Source organism: Phoxinus phoxinus (assembly GCF_949152265.1).
Source record: "Phoxinus phoxinus genome assembly, chromosome: 13".
Lineage (NCBI taxonomy): Eukaryota > Metazoa > Chordata > Actinopteri > Cypriniformes > Leuciscidae > Phoxinus > Phoxinus phoxinus.
In genome coordinates, this window is record NC_136888.1 from 20,129,165 (window position 1) to 20,148,148 (window position 18,984).

Here is an 18,984-nt window from a genome sequence, read left to right on the forward strand (position 1 = left end):
AAATGACTCCACAGGATCCATTTTAAGTTTGGTTGGTTTTATACTATGAAAAGACATACACATTTAGAATTGGAAATAGATTTATTCAAGTTACACAATACACATTGAACAGGGACATGAGGCTTTCAAAAAGGTTCAGAAATCTTTGAAAGGAGACAGGCCTACATGTTGATATTCATCCTCAGATGGCAAGCCCAAAAACACTAACTATGCAGTATATGGTTTTATTCTCCCACCGTACTGTGCAGCTCCCTGTGGGAAAATAAGTCAATGTCATTATATTATTCTTTTTATATATATATATAATGATTGGATTATTTAAAGTAAGAAATCAAATCTGAAATACTTGCCCGTTCTTACAATGTCTTACCATCTGTAGTGTTGTCCCAGAAACACGAGCTGGCAGTGTGCAAACCTGCCCCATTTTTTTGCAGTATGATGCACGTCACTGGTTGAACAAAAAGAAGAGTGGATTTGGGAAAAGCTTACAGGTTTAAGTATTATTGTCCTTTAAATTGCCTGTTACCATACCTATGTACTTAAAAGGTTTTCCTAATTTAGTTAGCTGGCTCAGACTTGACTCTACAATATTTGACATCCACTGGTTGATTTTGTTGTGTTGGTAAGAGTGGTTTCCAATGGTGCTTTCAACAGCCTGTAATCAAAAGACCCCATAGTACATGATGATTGCAATGAATATTGATCATTTACATTTCAAAATATTTACTTATGCAATCAAAGTAATTGAATTGATGGTTAAAGATTGACTTCATGTCTACACATTGGGGTAGTAAATACTTCTTTGATAACTGTGGTAATCTCGTCCACAACAAATGTAGTCTGTGAATGAAAGTAATACATGGTTAAGGTCGCAGTTTAAGTATTAATTTATCGAGAGATACTACACATAGAAGTAAGAATAATAACTTCAACATAATACTAGTTATTATTAGTTTTTTTGTCAAGTACCTCCTCAGTAGACTGATCTTCGTCCATTGTGCGACTTTATCCACAGCGTTTTGTAGTTTCTATGGAGACAGAAAAGGGTCACTCGCTGGATAGTAATCACGACCAGGCACTCTGTTCAGTGTTTTGTTTTTGTCTCGCAAAGCAACGACAATAATGTCAAATATATCACGTGTTACTATTTTGAGTATCTCTTCTCGAGTATGTGTGGTAAATTATACAGGGGAAAATATTTTATGAATTTTTACGTAGTTGGACAAGTACTGTGGGAAGTACATTTATTTAGCGTTGGTACATTAAGAGTCGTTTAACTAATTTAATATAAATCAGCTTCCTCACTTGATCTCTCTCTCTCTCAGCAGTTCTTGTACTCATGCAATTGTGAAAAGGAACTCATAAGTGATATCTGCCTTGATTTATTTTCTCCAACTGTCCCGTATCCTTTCAACGCAAGCCTGGCCTGCATGCTCTTCTTCATTGACAAGGTTGCTCGTCGTCACACACTAAAAAAAGTTTGTTCTTTCTGGTACAGGTAAGTTACTATATATATATATATATATATATATATATATATATATATATATATATATATATATATATATATATATATATATATAATATAAAAACACCTGCTGCATAAAGGTGCCCAAAGTTGAAGAAAACACTCATGTATACAGTTATATTTCGCAAGTGTCTGACTAATGTAACATTTGTGACTATAATAATTTGAATGTAACGTTATAGTGCTATTGCTCGCATCATTTTGACTGCAGTGGAACCGTAACTAAAGACTAAAAACTAATGTACATAATATAAGATTAGTCAGTCGTTTTTAATACATGAATCCAGTTGATCACAGAACCCTCATAAATTGTATTGAATTTACCAAACTATCATACAAATAAAAATGGTTCAGGAACCAATTAGTTCTGCTCTGGTGTCCGGTCGAACACAGTTTCTAGTTACACCCTATTTTCATATGAATGGGAAAGGAAGTGATATAGCATGAGTTATCGTTATTTGTGCATTTCTGCGTGTAGTTTCTCTAATATATGGACATAGCACATACACATTCTTGTGAGGTTCAAGTCTCGTATTTGGTCGGAACAGGTACGAAGATTATCCGTTGCCTTGAATGAAAAGGCAGCAGACTCCTGAATTAACGTTACTGGATAGCCCGAGCTAATTAACGGTGCCAACAAATAACTACCAAGCCGGAAAAATGCTGCAGGAAATTCTTGCATTACCAGTTGAAGACAAAATATTTTACGCTGTCCTGGTCTTCTCATGGACAGTGTATATTTGGGAGGCCTACCTCGCCTATAGACAGGTGAGCATATGCTCATTGCTTTATGTTTGTGGAAAGTATTTAATGTCAGTTACTTTATGCATGTATGATTTTCTATTCTAATGTGCATATTTTGATTATTAAAATCCAAGTTCTTCCCTTTTAGAGTTTTGATCAAATGCAATTTGTTGTACTGAAACGCTAAACCCTGTATAAACACCAAGACACGTTTGATCTTTCACAGAGGAAGATCTATAGGACAACAATGCATGTGCCCACTGAGCTGGGCAAGATAATGGATTCAGAGACCTTTGAAAAATCTCGCCTCTATCAGCTGGACAAGAGCAACTTTGGCTTCTGGTCTGGACTCTACTCTGAGGCAGAGGGCACGGTGAGCTTAAACCCACATCCTAAAAGATTAAAACGGCCTCCTAAGTGGTGGGGGTGATTTGTGTATTTATTTTGTTTATTTATTAATTTTTTAATGATGCAGTTTCATATAATGCACTGTTTTATGTTCAGACAACTTCACATCTGTATGTTTCTATTACAAGTTTCTCATGAGTTTTCTGGTGAGAAAATCATGCACCTTGTGGATTCTTTCTGAATTCATTTTTAAATTAACTTCTTTTAAGATTTGTTCCTCTGTTTTTACTTCCATCTGTCTCTTCTTCTGAGGATGTTTTTTTGTCTTGTTTTATTTTTTAGCTGATACTGCTCCTAGGAGGAATTCCATTCCTTTGGAAAGTGTCAGGGAATCTCACAGCTCGTTTTGGTTTTGGTCCAGAGTATGAGGTAGGTTATAAATGTCTGTGCTGTCACTTTTGATTGATTTAATGCATCCTTGCTGAATAAAAGTAATAATTTCTTCCCCAAAAAAACATGAAACTTTTGAACGGTAATGTATAATGTTTCAAAAGCTTTCTATTGCAGATCAATGCTGTTCTTTAGAACATTCTATTCATCAAAGTATCCTTAAAAAAATGTATACAACTGTTTTTAAGATTGATAATAATAATAATAAATGTTTCTTGGGCATCAAATCAGAATATTATAATAATTTTTGAAGGATCATGTGACACTGGAGTAATGATGCTGAAAATTTAGCCTGGCCATCACAGGAATAAATTACATTTTAAAATAATATTTTACAATATTACTGTTTTTGCTGTATTTAGGATCAAATAAATGCAACCTTGATAAGCAAAAAAGACACCTTTTAAAAAAACCTTTAAAACTTTTGAACGGTATATTGTACATCTTGCCATGAAAATAGCCATAGAAGCTGGGATGGCAATAAAAACAAACATACCTGCCCTCAAACCGTAGTTTGTAGCTGAGGTCTGGAAGAGTTCAGTTTGTGTTGTCGACATGCTTTCACGCTGTGTTCTGCGCTATGAATAAAATTAAAGTGTTTTTTTTATCTTTCATGCATGTAAACCTATTGTAGGAGACCTCCAAAACAAAATAACAACCTTTAATATAGCATAATAGGGGGACATTAACATCTTGAAAACTAAAGAGGTTGTTTTCCATTTTAATGGCATTTTATGTGAAAATTAATGTTTTTCTTTTAGTTGACTAATCACATTATTTAAATAAAAAATATATTGCATAGTTGTATACTAGTATGCTATTCTGAACATCTCAAATGGTCTTCTTACCTTCAGATCTCCCATTCTTTGGCGTTCCTGATGCTAGCGACACTCTTTAGTGCTTTCACTGGCCTTCCCTGGAGCCTCTATAACACTTTTGTTATTGAGGAGAAGCATGGATTCAACCAGCAGGTAGATAAAGTCTAGATTACATCTATCTTTCTGTTATTACTGATGATAAAATGTCCTGAAATCTCTTTAATTTGTCCCTTGCTTATAGACGCTGGGTTTCTTCCTGAAAGACGCTCTCAAGAAGTTTGCTGTGACTCAGTGTATTTTGTTGCCAGTGACATCATTACTCCTCTACATCATCAAGATTGGTGGTGATTACTTCTTCATCTACGCCTGGCTCTTCACACTCATCGTCTCACTGGTCAGTTTTCTGTGCTTCTGCTGCATGTGTTGTCTGTGAGGATAAAAAAAAAGTGAACTACACTGTCCCTTCTTTGGTCTACAGATTCTGGTGACTATCTACGCAGATTACATCGCCCCTCTGTTTGATAAGTTCACTCCGCTGCCTGATGGAGAGCTGAAGAGTGAGATTGAGAGCATGGCAAAATCCATCTACTTCCCCCTCACCAAGGTCTATGTAGTGGAAGGTACAGCAAACTATAATCATCTTTTCATTTTTGTTACTTTCTATTGAACTGTAATTGTCTCAGTCTTGATATCTTGCCCTCTTTTATCCCTTCTCCTAATATTTCTGTTCACTCTTTTCTAGGTTCAAAGAGATCTTCCCACAGTAATGCCTACTTCTATGGTTTCTTCAAAAATAAGCGCATTGTGCTATTCGACACTCTTTTGGAGGACTACTCCCCTTTAAATAAATCTGGAGAGAAAGAGCCAGGAACGGTAGAGGAGAACGAGGAGGTGGCCAATGAAAGCAAGTCCAAACCAAAGGTCAGAGGGTCAGGGCCAAAACAATAACAAATGTGATAAAATGCTGTATTGTAGGGATGCACCGAAATTCCGGCTACTGAAATTTGGCGCTCTTTAATACGGCGTGGCAAATCAATGTATCCGCCTCAGTTCAAGCTACAGCACGGTTCAAGCGCACATGAACCGATCATCTCATTTCCTCTTTACCAATAGTTTTAAACATGGGTGAACAGAGCACCAGAAGGTAGCCTATGTTGTAAGATACATTACAACTTGAGAAATTAATTCTGTCTCATTTTATCGCTCAATCAGTGTTTTAACTGGGAAAGACGGCAGTAAAACAACTTGTAAACAACACAATGTCACGTTACATTACCTCAAGAAAACTAATCTCGTCATTTTTATAATGAGTTTATAGACATTGAAGAGTATTTTGCTAAATATATTACATAATCATTATATTTTTAATTAAAGGGTTAGTTGAAAAAAAATGACAATTCTGTCATTAATTACTCCAAACACATTCCAAACCCTCAAGACGTCGGATATTCGGAACACAAATTAAGATATTTTTTCATGAAATCCGAGAGCTTTTTCTGACCCCCCATAGACAACAATGCCATTACCACTTTCAAGGCCCAGAAAGGTACTAAAGATCTTTAAGGATGAACCAGTCGTCACATGGATCATTTTAAGGTTATGAAGTGACAAGAAAACGTTTTGTGCGCAAAAATAAATAATGCATTTATTCCACAATTTTTTATGTATCATTTATTCCACAAAAAAAGGATAACTTTTTCCACAAAAATATTAATCACTGCAGTACAACTGTTTTATACTGATAAAAAAAAATTCTTGAGAATCAAATCAGCACATTAGAATGATTTTTGGGTCACTGACGACTGGAGTAATGGCTATCACTGTTTTAAGTTGTAAAAAGTTTTCACAATATTAGTTTTTACTGTATTTTGAATCAAATAAATGTAGTTTGTTGAGCATGAGACTTATAAAACATGAAAAAAATCTTTTAAACCCTAAACTTTTGACTAATAGTGCAAGAAAACAAAAATAGTAGTCCATAACAATATTACAAAAAGTGGGTTAACCCATCATTTGTATGCGTCCCTTACACTGCTTTTTTTATGTTCTTCTCTATTTAGAACAAGAAACAGGGCTGCAGTAACCCTGAGGTTCTGGCCGTTCTTGGACATGAACTGGGACATTGGAAACTAGGCCACACAGTCAAGAACATTGTCATCAGCCAGGTGAGTTGCTGTGCTTTTTTGTTAACTTTAGCTGTCAATGACCAGGGCCCGTATTAATAAAAAATCTTAATGCAAAGAGTAGCTCCTAGTGACAAAATTCTAAGAAAATTCTTAGAAATGTGGGCATTTACTCTTAAAATTAAATAAAAAATCCTACTAAAAAAAAGAAGTACTGTAATTACAGAAAGCATCTTAACCCTTAAAAGAGGTCTTAATGTCAAAATTTTTAGGAGTACGGGACGAGGACTTTTAAGGGTGTACTCACACTAGGCACGGTTGCCATGAACCGGGCCCGAGTACGATTGTCCCCACTCCCCCTCTGGCCTGCACTCACATAGGGTTTCAGCATTCGTGCCGGAGCACGCTTACGTCAATATGGTGCATAATGAAGAGAAGTGTCACACCATGAAATGTAAACAGAAAAAAACAGCAATGCATTCGGCACTTTAGGATATCGCACAAGATTTGTCAACACAGAAAACATTTAATCACTGGAGTTTTTTTTTCTCGACACCATCGTATTAATTGATTTTGATTAATATGCGCGAGGGAGAGAGAGAGCAGACAGCGCGAGGGTGAGTGCGCGCGCGCGGCCGGGGCTCTCTCTCTCTCTCTCTCTCTCTGCCCTGTCAAGCGCGCCCTGTTAAACCGCGACGTCCTGTTCCGTGCTCCAGCACGGTTAGCGCTCACACTGCATGCGAACCGCGCCCGAGTCCAACTGAACCGTGCTCTGGCCCACCTCTTCCAAGCGGGCCAGGGCCGGCTAATCGAGCCGCGCCCGGGCACGGTTCGGAGCACTCACACTAGTCAAACGAACCGCGCTTTGGTGGTCAAACGCACTCGGGCACGGTTCAAACTGGCTAGTGTGAGTACACCCTAAGAGGCTTAAGAGTTTCTTTAGCAGAGGAGAAAATGGCAGAGAGACGAAGAGGGAGAAGAAATGTTGCAGACAGTGAGTTAATAAGACGCTATAGATTAGATCGTGCAGGGATCATGTTGGTGACATTTTACGCTAACATCTCCGACACAGCGCAGAAATGCCGTAGCGCCAGAAATTAAAGTAATCACTACATTAAGATATTTGGTAACTGGGAAAAGGCACCAGTGATGATTTGGGTCTGTCACAACCTTCTGTAAGCGGAGTGATCACACAAACAATTACAGCACTTTCAGAACCTATTGTGTCGCAGTTCATTTAGTTTCCACTGGACATTCCCACCTTGCATGGTCAAAAAACTGCATTTATGAATATAGCAGACTTTCCTGGTGCGCACAATCAGGGGGAATGAACCGTTAATAATTTATTATTAACCACTATAAGTTCCCACGTCTGCTTCTTGACCCGTGCCGTGACACCCGGCCCAAATTTTCCTTTAAGGATGGCCTTGTGTTCGTCCACTAACTGGGTTAACAGTAAACACTGTTCCTCTGTCCAGTTGGTTCTCATCCTTGTTTTTTATTCCATGTTTGCTACATTCAAACCAACATTCAAACCACCACTTAAATAGACAGCAATCAGTGTAATTGGAAAGAGTGTAAATGTTTTTTTCATTCTAAGCCAATCAAATGCCTTATGGGAAATTAACAGCATGGTAAAAAAAAAAAAAAAAAATTATATATATATATATATATATATATATAATGTGTGTGTGTGTGTGTGTGTGTGTGAATAGACCCTGTACTTAAAGACACACCGCAGAACTTTTGGCCACTAGGGGCGCTGGACCTGTAACTTTCACGTCGAGCGCCCCTAGAGGCCACAAGCGTCGCAGCACTGTCGCAAAAGTCAAGAAGACATCCACGATCCCTCTCGCGTTTTTTCTTTTTTGCCTCATCAGAAGCAGTTTTAAACTTTTTCCTTGCCTCAGCCATGGCCAGGAGTCGAGCAGGCGGAAAAATAGTAGCAAAAGCGTTAGCTCCTTGAGTATATCAGAGCTTGTGGTCACGTGACAGTCGTAAAGTGATTCGTTCTCCTGGCATTCTCCAGGTAACATGACCTGGCCAAAGACGGTGCGTCTTCTCCAAACTTACATTTGTTACATTTACACAAACTTACACAAACGGTATTTCAAGAGGGCAGCCCCGCTCGGAGCATTGATAGTGTCAAGCGCTGTATATTGGCCCGAGGAATCATTTAAAATAACTCGTATGCTTCAAATCTTTAGGTCACAAAGTCTGCGGTGTGCCTTTAAAATCGCTCCCTTTTTTTTTTCCTTTTTTTTTTTCCTTCTTGGACAACCAACCAATCACAGTCTTCAAAAGATTGTCATACATAGCAACGGGGTCAGCCCCGCCTCCTCACTAAGATGAACGTTTTTGTCTTTTCCTTCGCTCTTAAGCTAAGACTCCTACGTAGAAGTTTTTAAGCTACGAGTTTTCTGAGAGGATTCTTAGAATCTTTAAGAATACGGGTCCTGATTAATAGTCTTCACACAGGTAATGCATTCTTGTCTTGTGATATTTCTCTTATCTATTGTATCAATTGTTTTGTCACTGCACATTCTTAAATTCTGCAATGTCAGTTTCTCCAAAAACTCTTGTTTTAGTGTTGATTTCCTGTCTTTTTAAGAGCATATGAAAAGAGGACCATCATTCTATGATGTTAATGTCTCCATGTTTCTTTACAGATGAACTCCTTCCTGTGTTTCTTCCTCTTTGCTGTGCTGATTGGTCAAAAAGAGCTCTTCATGGCATTTGGTTTTCATGACATCCAACCAACTCTTATCGGGCTGATGATCATCTTTCAGTTTATCTTCTCACCTTACAATGAGGTAACACATCTTTTTTTTCCTGCCCCTTCCTTTCTCTGAAAAATACATGCGGGCTAATTTGTTAACCTGCGTGTGTGAATTTTTTTTATTAGAAATGATGATCCATGCAGGACATTATAATACATTTGGAAAAGACATACTATATAGATAGAACTTAATTTATCAGTCTTTTTTAATTTATCAGTCAATTTATTACTTCTTCAAAATAAGTACCCATGCAGTGGGTACCCGAATATGCAGTAATGCTCATTTTCTGAATATGCAAATACATCTGATCCATGTTCACCTTTTTTTTTCCTGCTGCAGTTGCTGTCGTTCTGTCTGACAGTGTTGAGCCGAAGGTTCGAGTTTCAGGCAGATGCATTTGCGCGCAGTATGGGCCGATCGTCTGAGCTGTACTCCGCTCTCATCAAGCTCAATAAAGACAACCTGGGCTTTCCTGTAGCAGATTGGCTGTTCTCTATGTGGCATTACTCCCATCCTCCCCTGCTAGAGCGGCTCAGAGCCCTCACTGGGCCCAAGCAAGACTGACAGCTGAGCAAGGGGGGGCCACGTTCACCACTCGCTCCTCCGAGAAGGGGTCTCCGCCGGCCTCTGTTGGCCCTCTGATATCAATGCCTATTTCTCTCTCCTTCCCTATCTTTTATTTCTATTCCTCTTTCTAATTGTTTGGGTTTTGTCATTTGTTTATCACCCTGGAAGGAAGTCTAAATTTTTTTCAGATGGCCTCAGACTATTCAGTGTACAAAAAAGTTTGTGCGTTCCATATGCCTTTTGCAATTGTTCTTGATATGATTTTGATAGTTTTAATTCGATTGTACATTTTAGCTGTGACTTGCCCCTCCTGTTTAAATCATGCATTTCCACTTTGATTTAGTGTAATCCACTTGGACTGTGAGAGAGAGGAGGTTAAAAATTTCAGAGGGGAATGAGGATTGTCTGCAGTATAATGAAGCACATGGTTCAAATGACAGATGATATTTGAGACTGCTATTCTTAACTTGTATGGCTCAATAAATTTGTATGGTTTCCAATTTTAGTTCTTTTGACAACCTTTTGGAATGATTTTTTTTTTGTTTTATTACTAAAAAAGGGTTTGAGCGTTTATGTAAATAAATATTTTTTTGTGAAATAAGAGCAACATACAAGGGCAAAGGTGACTTTAAAAATATTTAATGATTGGTTAGAAATCTTGTTTAATTATTTAGTTATTTTTCTCTGTGCCTGAGTGTGCAAGATGTTACTATGAGAATGTGTAGAAACATGATGCTGTCACATCTTTTTTCCTCATTTGCTCAATTTAATCCCTGAATCGTATCAGTTTTGCTGGTGGTTTGGAACTGCATTTGTATGGATTCTTATGAGTTTTAAGATTAGGAATACACATGGCTGTTCAATTTAATGTCAAAATGTTGGACTCTTAAGGCTTTTACTGTGACTTACATGTTAATGGCATAAAGAGTCCATGAAATGCCTACCTATTGAAAATTAGCCCTAAACCGTAACATCCTTAGAGTAATATGGCTGTGGGTTCATGCTTATCCCCAAGGAATATGTCTTTAATATCTGGAATGATTGACTGAATAGACTGGAAAGATTAACTTTTGCATCACTGAATAAAAAAGATCACAACACCTTTGGTATAAGCTTATTTTATGTATCCATTTAATGTTTATGTTCAGGAACTCGCATGCCCCAAAATTGCGAGATGTCAATGAAAACATTCCACTGTGAATTAAATTAATTAGATATATAACATAATTTGGTAGTAAGATAAACGATAGATAAACCCATGGTTAGTACCTAGTCCCAGGCTATGATGCATGTTTGAGCTGTTATATATAAAAAAATGTCAGTGCCATTGTTTTGTCTCAAGATCCACACCAGCAATGTTTTTTTTTTAAAGCTACTTAAATGCCCAGATATAGCTATAGGGCCTAACCCTGGCTTAATCTAAGACCTCTCTGTGAAACCGGGGCATAGTGTTTGTTTGTCCCATCGTGTAATCAAAAGTTCTACACACTTGCGGTCAAATACAGGAAAAAAATACGTCATATAAGTAGACAAGTGCAAAGACACAAGTGTGGGTATTTGGACTATGGTCAAATAACTTATATAGCTTCTATACTTAGCTATGGTTTCGGACGCCACAACAAATGGCTGTCCTTTCCTTTTAAAATAGTCCCCTATTTAAAGGTATAGTATAGGGGGCGATTTCGGACACAACCATTTGTTTGTAAGAATATTTCCTCTTTATTCATAGATAGATTCATTTGCGCTCCAGCTGATGGCAGCAGAAGTAAATAATCAGATTACATAAATGTATACGTACATACAGCAATTTGAGCCACGGTTCTCGACTGTACCACTGTTTCTTAAAAAAAAAAAAAAACATCCCAATAAGCTCTCAGGTTGTTGTTGTTTTTTGTACTATATTTTCAATAAAAGAACAAACTCACGTTCTAAATTACCCGTGGATAACAGCGATTGTCAGTAAGTAGCGCTCACCTATTTTTCTATGATAATGGTACATTCCTGTTTGGAGTCTACATAAGACAGCGCACGTTCATGTCAGTGCATGAATGCATGAGCAGCACATGAAGAGAAAATGGCGAGGTTTCTAAACTCTAATATAAGGAAGTTGTTGGCCACTCAGATCAGGATGTCGTCTGACCAGGTAGATATTAGTAAAAAAAAATAGGCCTGACTTTTCCGCAGCATGGGAAATAAGGATTTCACAGTATTTCAAAGCCTGTTCAGCACGCAATGTCAGTTTGTTGCCATGTATTTCGTTTGCTGAATAAATGCGTATGTTAAACACGTGACCCTATGTTAAGTTATAACGTTGGTAAAACGTGTCAACACAGGACTTTTTAACGTAATCATACAACAAGAGCGCTTTCAGGTTGCCCTTGTGGTGTATGACCCTTTTGTTTACATTCAGGATACGTCTACATTATTTGCTTTCTATTCAAACTCCTGGAGCAGAACAGTGTATGTGTGTGTGTGATTTATTTATTTATTATAATTTTATATATATATATATATATATATATATATTACACACAATTCTATATATTTGCATACTATATTATAAATAAATAAATAAATACTTTGTATATTGGGCTTAATTTGTACTTGACAATCCATGGAGCTGTTACTAATTACTGGTAGGGTAATAAATCTTCTGTCTTGTGCAATCTGTGCCTGTCTCTCCCCCTGATAAAGCTAGGAGAACTGGGTAAAGGTGCTGGGAAAGGAGGTGGCGGTGGAGGTGCGGTGAGGCAGGCAGGAGGTGCGTTCGGCAAGAAACAGGCCGCTGAGGAAGAGATGTATTTTAAGTAAGTGTTTTTTCTTGATCTCATTGTGAACTTCATCTTTCACACTAGATCTCTGCTGCTTAAATGGGTAACCGCAAGATCAGCCCTCTCAATATTTGAGTGTGCCATTGTAAAGGTCGGACAGTCTTTCATTGCACTGTTTTACTTTAGAAAGATTTATTTAAGCTATTTAGCCATTTGAAGCAACCCAAAAAAGAAAAGTAATTCCATGTCTTATTCTTCCTCTCTATCACTTTCACAGGAGAAAAGAGCAGGAACAATTAGCTGCTCTGAGAAGACACCACCAGGATGAGATCGACCACCACAAGAAGGAAATTGAGAGATTACAACAGGAGATCAGTCGCCATGAGGGCAAAATCAGAAAACTTAAACATGATGACTGAGACTGGCGAACCAAGACATTACATACATTTCATAAACAAATACCCCACACAGAATGTTTTAAACTTCAATAAATAACTGTGGATGCTTTACTTTAAGAAGTCAACTAAACTCTGCTCTCACTTATGATGAAAGCATATTATAATACATACATGATTGAAACACTGAAATAATGTATTAAATCAGTACAGTTTCTCCTCTTGTCAATAAACATGTCTAAGAAATGAAGTTGTCTTGGTATAAATTATATGCTTGGTGCACAAAGATAGCAATTGATTTGAGCATCAATATTCATCTGTAAACTATAACAGTTTCAATTAATCTGAGAAAATTGTTCCAAATGAAATTACACGCATAGTAGATATTTGTATTATCTGACCAACCCATTTCAGGTCTTGACACTGAGACAATCAGGTGTGTTGATTTAGGCTGTATTGTTGGGCCTTCAGGAACAGGTAGCTTTTACTGCTTTAAAAGTTATTCAAGAAATAACATAAATGTATTTATTTGATTTTGTACATTTAGAATCCTTGTAGCTCATTTGCGCTCCAGTTGATGGCAGCAGAAGTAAATAATCAGATTACAAACGTCCTCTGAAGAATGGTAACAGGCCGCCGTATGAGTCTGACACGTCATTTCCGATGATGCGGTAAGCCACGCCCATACCCCTGTCTTTTACATCGGGCGGCCCCTCGTGTCTTTCTTTTCCGACATCATGGCGGACCGGTTCAATAAGGTGCGTTTGAGTGGTGCGATTTACATTAAATATCTCGATTTTCCTCAGTAAGGGAATGTGATATTTGAGGGCCAATGTGTAGGTAACGTCACCCTCCGTTGTTTGTGTTATTTGGATTCCGTTTAAAGTGGTACATCTGCTATTTTTGGAAGAGTTTAATCACGCATCATCATGTCTTGCTGGAAGTCACAGGCCTGTAGTGATTGTAACACTCGTGGTGCCGTAAAAACCGGACTAGCGTTGCTGTCAATTTTCAGGTACTCTATAAATTAGCTAGTTATATTTCAGGATGTTTTGAGGGTATGTAACTGACGAATGGACTGGTCTCGAAGCGTTTAGGTTTACGCCAATTAATTGAAAGACGTTTTTCTGCAAGCGGCGCAAATGGTTTTGGCATTGCTTCTTTCCGAAGATCGTCTTGAATAGTATTGTTATATCATTAAATGTATAGAAGAGCTATTGGTGGCGTATTAATCTGCTAGGTAACACATGGCTAACGTCAGATGTGCTTTTTGTCGATGATTATTTCGCAACCACAAATAAGTATTCGAGTTTAACGACCATGAGAATACTTTACGTGCACTACCATCTGAGACAAAAAGCTATGTTTTGATAGAAGCATATACAATTATTCATCAATTTCATACTAATAAAACACCTGATTTCACTTCACAGGTTCTGATCATTGATGGCAGAGGCCATCTACTCGGTCGTCTCGCCGCAATTGTGGCCAAGCAAGTGTTGCTGGGTATGTTTTTTTTTAGAATACGCCTTATTTCAAGTGGTTCTTATACACTATGAATATAACTTTACCAATTATGCACAAGTTACTTGGTGTAATAGTTATAGGACAACTATAACTTGTTTTTTTATTTTTTTATTAAAGAGCCAGCTTACACATAAGAACGGTTTACTTGCCCTAAATTCATTTTTGGTCAGCTTCTCTTTAAGATTGTGACCAGATTGTCATGCATAAAATGGGTCTCAACAGATGTCAATGGCAGTTTTTTTTTATACTGATAATTTTAGTAATTCTTGTGCTTTTTACAGGCCACAAAATTGTGGTGGTGAGGTGTGAAGGTATCAACATCTCTGGGAACTTCTACCGCAACAAATGTAAGTTTGTTGACCACCTATAAGTATGTTGGGTTTTAAGTACACTGACTTTGACCAATGTGAAACTATTGAATTGTGTGGTGCTAAATGGCATGTGTTTGTGCAGTGAAGTATTTGGCCTTCCTCCGCAAGAGGATGAACACCAACCCTTCCCGTGGACCTTATCACTTCAGAGCCCCCAGCAGGATCTTCTGGAGGACAGTAAGAGGTGAGGTTTTTCTTTGGACACTTTGCAGGGCTCTAGAGTGTGACCAAAATTAGTAAGGGTGCGACTAAAGTTTTTCCTAGTTCGCACTGGTGCACCTAACGTCCTCGCATCCGCTGCCTCTCCACGAACTAAGCGATTGTTCTCCTTTGACGGAACTCACACTCCTCTAATGCGGTGCCACAGCTCGCACAACACGACAGCCCTGCTTAAAGTCGGCATGAAATCAAAATTGACCCTGTTTACTTTGTTAGCGGATATTACTAGTCTTGTGGTGAACAATTAATCCGTGCAAGTTAATACATGGAAAAAAATTGTTTGCCAAAGTTATCTTTAATCAAAGTCTGAAAAGTTACTTCGGGGTCTGGAATGGTTCTTTTTCTGATGACATAGGCTTGACGGCTTGGGTTGGTTAATCGCTTAACCACTCCCTCAAACCGTTACTCTGCTATGGGCGAGAGATGGAGAGGAGGAGCGCTAAAGTAAAACCCTGCCCTCTGTTCAATATTCCGTTTGACTCGGAAATGTCACAACACTTGAGAAGTCGTTTGCAACTTCCGGTTCACGCAGACTTTAATGAGTGACGACGGTGGACAGAATTAAACATTCAAACATAGCCTGGTTACACTTTACAGGGTTCCCGCGGGGTCTTAAAAAGTCTTAAAAAGTCTAAAATTCTGAACTTTAAATTTAAGGCCTTAAAACGTCTTAAAAACGGGCAGATTTTCATCCGAGGTCTTAAATTTAATTTAGTCAGGTCTTAAAAAGGTTTTACCCTCGTTCATTTCCTGAAATGCTGGCCACAGAAAGTTATTACAAAGTAGCAAAAAAGTTTGGAGTCGTAGCCTACAAAGCGGAGCTGTAGCAGGGTCTCCAACACGGCGCTCGCGAGCTCCAGTAGCTCGTGCCCTGATTGGCGGTAGCTACCAAAGAGGCCGTTCACATATTGCGTCGTTTGCGCGCTCAAGTTCGTTATTTCAAATTTAGGCGCGCGGCAAGCGCACTCATATTAGAAGCAATGCGGCCGTTTTTTCCAGGCGGAGCGAGATTAAAAAAAAAAAGCTCAACTTTTCAGAATTCTGCAAGCGCACCGCAGGTCGTGTGACAAGAACCAACCAATCCGCTTCACCCTTTCCGTAACAACATTGAAAGCTCAGTCAACATGAAGGATGGGGGTGCACCGTGCACCCAAACACTGCAGGTGTTTTTCTCTTCTCCGTAAATATATAATGGCTACAGCAAGCGTTTATCAGTGGTGGAAATCATTAGCTAGCTACTGTCGTTGTGGAGAGCGCAGTGCATGGTTGCATAGCAACGACAGACGCAACGGGAAAATCGGACCAAATATTACTATTAATAATAAAAGATAAGCTAATCTGCATTGTAAATGTCAGTAATTTATCTTTTTTTGACACATTAATTCTATAAAAAATTATTTAAAGGCTGAAATACGTGAGGTTTATCTTTTTATAAAACCTTTTTTTGTCAAATCTTTATTTGAACTTGTACATGTTCTAGCCATCATTTTTTTATGTTATTATTTTAATGTTTATGTAAACAAAAAGGGCATATTGATGCTAATTTTATTTGTTATTTGCTGGTTAATGCGTCATGTAGGTCTTAAATTTAAATCTTTATGGTCTTAAAATGTCTTAAAAAGGTCTTAAATTTTACTTACTGAAACCTGCAAGAACCCTGCTTTAGGTCTGTGATATTTGTCTGATTTTATTTTAGATTTAGGTTTCAAAAGATTATAAAAATAATATATTGAGGTAAAACCATTAAAACCCATAGCTGCATTCTGTCTAGCGCAACTTCCTTCCCTTCGCAGCAGTACGCTGTCATTTCTCCCTAAAACTCTAACTTAACGACAGAATCAGCACGATCTGTGATTGTTTTAAAATGCAGTCTATAATCACTCGCAGCTCTTGAATGAATATCCAGCTTTAATAAGCATTAATCTATGATAAACTATGCAGTGGTATTTTACATGATTACTTTGATTCTATTTTATTTTTAGACCATACCTGAACAGTAATGTTAGTAGACCTTCCTGAAATTAAAGCACTCTGTAGGCCTATATATGTGTATCTTTGTTTAATTGTTTATCTTTGTTTAATATATATAAAAAAACAAAAAGAACCGATAAGAATAGTTACAGTACTGGATCGATAAGCATTATCGGTAAGTAGTAATACTGTTAAAACCCTACTCCCCGGTCAATGCTCTGACAACAGCCCAGACATGGAGCTACTTCAGCCACCAGTCTCCCCAGTCCCTGGTAAAGGCAAGTTCACACTACAGGATTTTAAAACGTCGGGCTGAACTGTGCGGTTCACACTACATGACTTGCTCTCTGTGAAATCAGGAGTGTTCAAGTTGTTGAGCTGTTCACACCACACGACACAACATGATTGATCCGCAACAGGAGGTAACTCACTACACGAGTTGACAACAACTGTCACCCAACGATTATATCTTGTCTACAAACCACGTTTTGTCACGAAAAATCACGCGATAAAACGAACCTGAAATGACGCAATACAGCACGCGCGCCACTACCCAGCAAAGAAGAACACAAGTACACAACACGCGAGTTTGTTTGAATATGGACGTCAGACAGAAATTAGTGCTGCACACTGTTTGCGCGATGATTTGCTCTGAAAAAAAAAAAAAAAAAGCGTATTCCCGGTGACCTCAATCCATGCCTTGCTCTGATTGGCTGTAGCTCATGACATCACATGTGGTTGAGTCGTGCGACAGCTCCGGATATCTAGCATGCTAGATATTTTTCTGGGCTCGGCGAGGCGTCTGCGAGCATCTTTGATGTGGTGTTGGCTCTTTCATACTAACAGATTGGCGAGCGTTCATTGGCCGCTAATCCCCCGCGATTTGCACGCGATAACACCCCGACCTGTCGGCGAGCTCCACATTTGCAAATCGGGCTTAAAATCCTGTAGTGTGAACTAGGCATAAGATGCCAAGTCCTGGTCCTTCGTCGGAGATTGCATCCGACTCGGAGACTGAGGTAGAGCCTACCGAGCCTGAGCTAGAGACTCAAAATAGTTAGTTTGGCAGCTCAGTGAAGCATATAAAAAAAAATAGATTTTTATTTTTATATACAGTAAAATTGTGCTTCATATAAAAGTATTTACCTACACCTTATTTACGTAATATATATGAATGTATATAGAGCGTGATAAAAAGGTGATGTGAGCCGAGGAAAAATTTAAATGCGTCCAAATTTTGTGCTGGTGCACAAATAAAAAGGGTTAGGCGCACCAGTCCAACCAAGGCAAAAAGTTAGTCTGGAGCCCTGATTTGCGGTGTTACATTTCAAACAATGATGAACCCATTTATCCCGAATCTGAATCCAGTTTGATGATTCTAATCTACGGATCTGACTACTGAGTTTGAATGTCGCTGAGATAATCGGTGAATAGCTGCACGTTTTCAATGAATGTGTGAGGGATGACTGTTGACTTTCTTGAACAGGTATGCTTCCACACAAAACCAAGAGAGGTCAGGCTGCTCTGGACAGGCTGAAGGTCTTTGATGGCATCCCACCTCCTTATGATAAGGTAGATTAGTCAATTTAGTATTTCACCGATTAATACAGTCAATGATGCTTTTTCACTGCCTTGTTTGAGTGTCAACTGAGAATACACAAGACTATCTGAGACTTTGCTTTTCCTGGAGTTAGAATTTGGCCTTTTTTTCTTTTTTCATCCAATTCTTTTCCACAGAGAAAGCGTATGGTCGTCCCAGCTGCTCTCAAGATTGTGCGTCTGAAGCCCACACGCAAGGTGAGTTTATTAAAAAAATATTTTTTTTTGATGACTGACAAAGCGATTTAAAATATCATTGAAGTGTTTTTCCACCGCAAGTGTTTAATGACCGTGAATCACTTCATGCACTACAAAAAGTTGCAGATATATAAATATTCCTTGTTTTACATTGGCTATAAGGTCCAGAATATTTGAGAGACCATAGATTTTGGCACTTAATTCTGGGAAAAGTGCCCCACTTGTATCAATTTTGATTTCTTTCTCTAGTTTGCCCTGCTTGGAAGATTGGCCCATGAAGTTGGCTGGAAGTACCAGGCCATCACCGCCACCCTGGAGGAGAAAAGGAAGGAAAAGGCCAAGCTGCGTTATTCCAAGAAGAAAGTTCAGATCAAGCTCACCAAGCAGGCAGAAAAAAACGTTGAAAGCAAGATCGCAAAATACACTGATGTTCTTAAACAGTATGGTGTTCTTGTTTGAGCTGTTCCTGCAGTCAGTCAAAATAAAATGTTTATAGAACCTATTGTCTTGAGTGGGTTCGTTCTTTTTTGCCTTTTTTCAAATGGCATATTTGGTTTGGTAAACTCGTCATGAAT

General features: G+C 38.3%; 4 protein-coding genes across 6 annotated transcripts; 3 read left to right on the plus strand and 1 right to left on the minus strand.

Annotated features, from left to right (window-relative positions):
- Window positions 1-16: 16 nt before the first annotated feature.
- On the minus strand, window positions 17-1,492 carry dynlt1a (dynein light chain Tctex-type 1a). 3 transcript variants are annotated; one of them, XM_079633823.1, is made up of 6 exons: window positions 1,306-1,492; window positions 970-1,028; window positions 799-840; window positions 532-655; window positions 371-448; window positions 46-252 (listed from the first exon to the last, which is right to left on the minus strand). In XM_079633823.1, exons 2-6 carry the CDS (start codon window positions 994-996, stop codon window positions 182-184), a joined length of 342 nt encoding a protein of 113 aa, XP_079489949.1. In that variant the 5' UTR covers window positions 997-1,028; window positions 1,306-1,492; the 3' UTR covers window positions 46-181. The 3 variants fall into 3 exon arrangements, with proteins under 3 accessions (XP_079489950.1, XP_079489948.1, XP_079489949.1); XM_079633824.1 differs by lacking the exon at window positions 799-840 and having other exon boundaries at window positions 17-252; XM_079633822.1 differs by having other exon boundaries at window positions 45-252; window positions 970-1,492.
- Window positions 1,493-1,664: 172 nt separating this feature from the next.
- zmpste24 (zinc metallopeptidase, STE24 homolog) lies at window positions 1,665-10,457 on the plus strand. The gene is made up of 10 exons (XM_079633825.1): window positions 1,665-2,296; window positions 2,499-2,645; window positions 2,963-3,049; window positions 3,925-4,041; window positions 4,130-4,282; window positions 4,367-4,508; window positions 4,631-4,809; window positions 5,949-6,053; window positions 8,681-8,824; window positions 9,131-10,457. Exons 1-10 carry the CDS (start codon window positions 2,189-2,191, stop codon window positions 9,353-9,355), a joined length of 1,407 nt encoding a protein of 468 aa, XP_079489951.1. The 5' UTR covers window positions 1,665-2,188; the 3' UTR covers window positions 9,356-10,457.
- A 904-nt stretch (window positions 10,458-11,361) lies between these two features.
- On the plus strand, window positions 11,362-12,774 carry atp5if1b (ATP synthase inhibitory factor subunit 1b). Its single transcript, XM_079633827.1, has 3 exons — window positions 11,362-11,501; window positions 12,053-12,165; window positions 12,407-12,774. Exons 1-3 carry the CDS (start codon window positions 11,433-11,435, stop codon window positions 12,546-12,548), a joined length of 324 nt encoding a protein of 107 aa, XP_079489953.1. The 5' UTR covers window positions 11,362-11,432; the 3' UTR covers window positions 12,549-12,774.
- Window positions 12,775-13,045: 271 nt separating this feature from the next.
- On the plus strand, window positions 13,046-18,911 carry LOC307009767 (large ribosomal subunit protein uL13). The gene is made up of 7 exons (XM_079633826.1): window positions 13,046-13,282; window positions 13,958-14,030; window positions 14,333-14,398; window positions 14,505-14,606; window positions 18,099-18,184; window positions 18,350-18,409; window positions 18,659-18,911. Exons 1-7 carry the CDS (start codon window positions 13,262-13,264, stop codon window positions 18,866-18,868), a joined length of 618 nt encoding a protein of 205 aa, XP_079489952.1. The 5' UTR covers window positions 13,046-13,261; the 3' UTR covers window positions 18,869-18,911.
- Window positions 18,912-18,984: the final 73 nt, after the last annotated feature.

Bases quoted from the DNA above. Each gene is read 5' to 3' on its own strand.
- dynlt1a (XM_079633822.1), bottom strand. From the start codon at position 996: ATGGACGAAGATCAGTCTACTGAGGAG. The intron at 656-798 runs GTATTTACTACC...TTTTGATTACAG, and splicing joins TTACCACAGTTATCAAAGAA to GCTGTTGAAAGCACCATTGG. The intron at 253-370 runs GTAAGACATTGT...ATTTTCCCACAG, and splicing joins CTGGGACAACACTACAGATG to GGAGCTGCACAGTACGGTGG.
- zmpste24 (XM_079633825.1), top strand. From the start codon at position 2,189: ATGCTGCAGGAAATTCTTGCATTACCAGTTGAAGACAAAATATTTTAC. The intron at 3,050-3,924 runs GTAGGTTATAAA...TCTTACCTTCAG, and splicing joins GTTTTGGTCCAGAGTATGAG to ATCTCCCATTCTTTGGCGTT. The intron at 4,283-4,366 runs GTCAGTTTTCTG...TTTGGTCTACAG, and splicing joins TCACACTCATCGTCTCACTG to ATTCTGGTGACTATCTACGC.
- atp5if1b (XM_079633827.1), top strand. From the start codon at position 11,433: ATGGCGAGGTTTCTAAACTCTAATATAAGGAAGTTGTTGGCCACTCAG. The intron at 11,502-12,052 runs GTAGATATTAGT...CCCCTGATAAAG, and splicing joins TCAGGATGTCGTCTGACCAG to CTAGGAGAACTGGGTAAAGG. The intron at 12,166-12,406 runs GTAAGTGTTTTT...TCACTTTCACAG, and splicing joins GAGGAAGAGATGTATTTTAA to GAGAAAAGAGCAGGAACAAT.
- LOC307009767 (XM_079633826.1), top strand. From the start codon at position 13,262: ATGGCGGACCGGTTCAATAAG. The intron at 14,607-18,098 runs GTGAGGTTTTTC...TTTCTTGAACAG, and splicing joins CTTCTGGAGGACAGTAAGAG to GTATGCTTCCACACAAAACC. The intron at 18,410-18,658 runs GTGAGTTTATTA...TTCTTTCTCTAG, and splicing joins GTCTGAAGCCCACACGCAAG to TTTGCCCTGCTTGGAAGATT.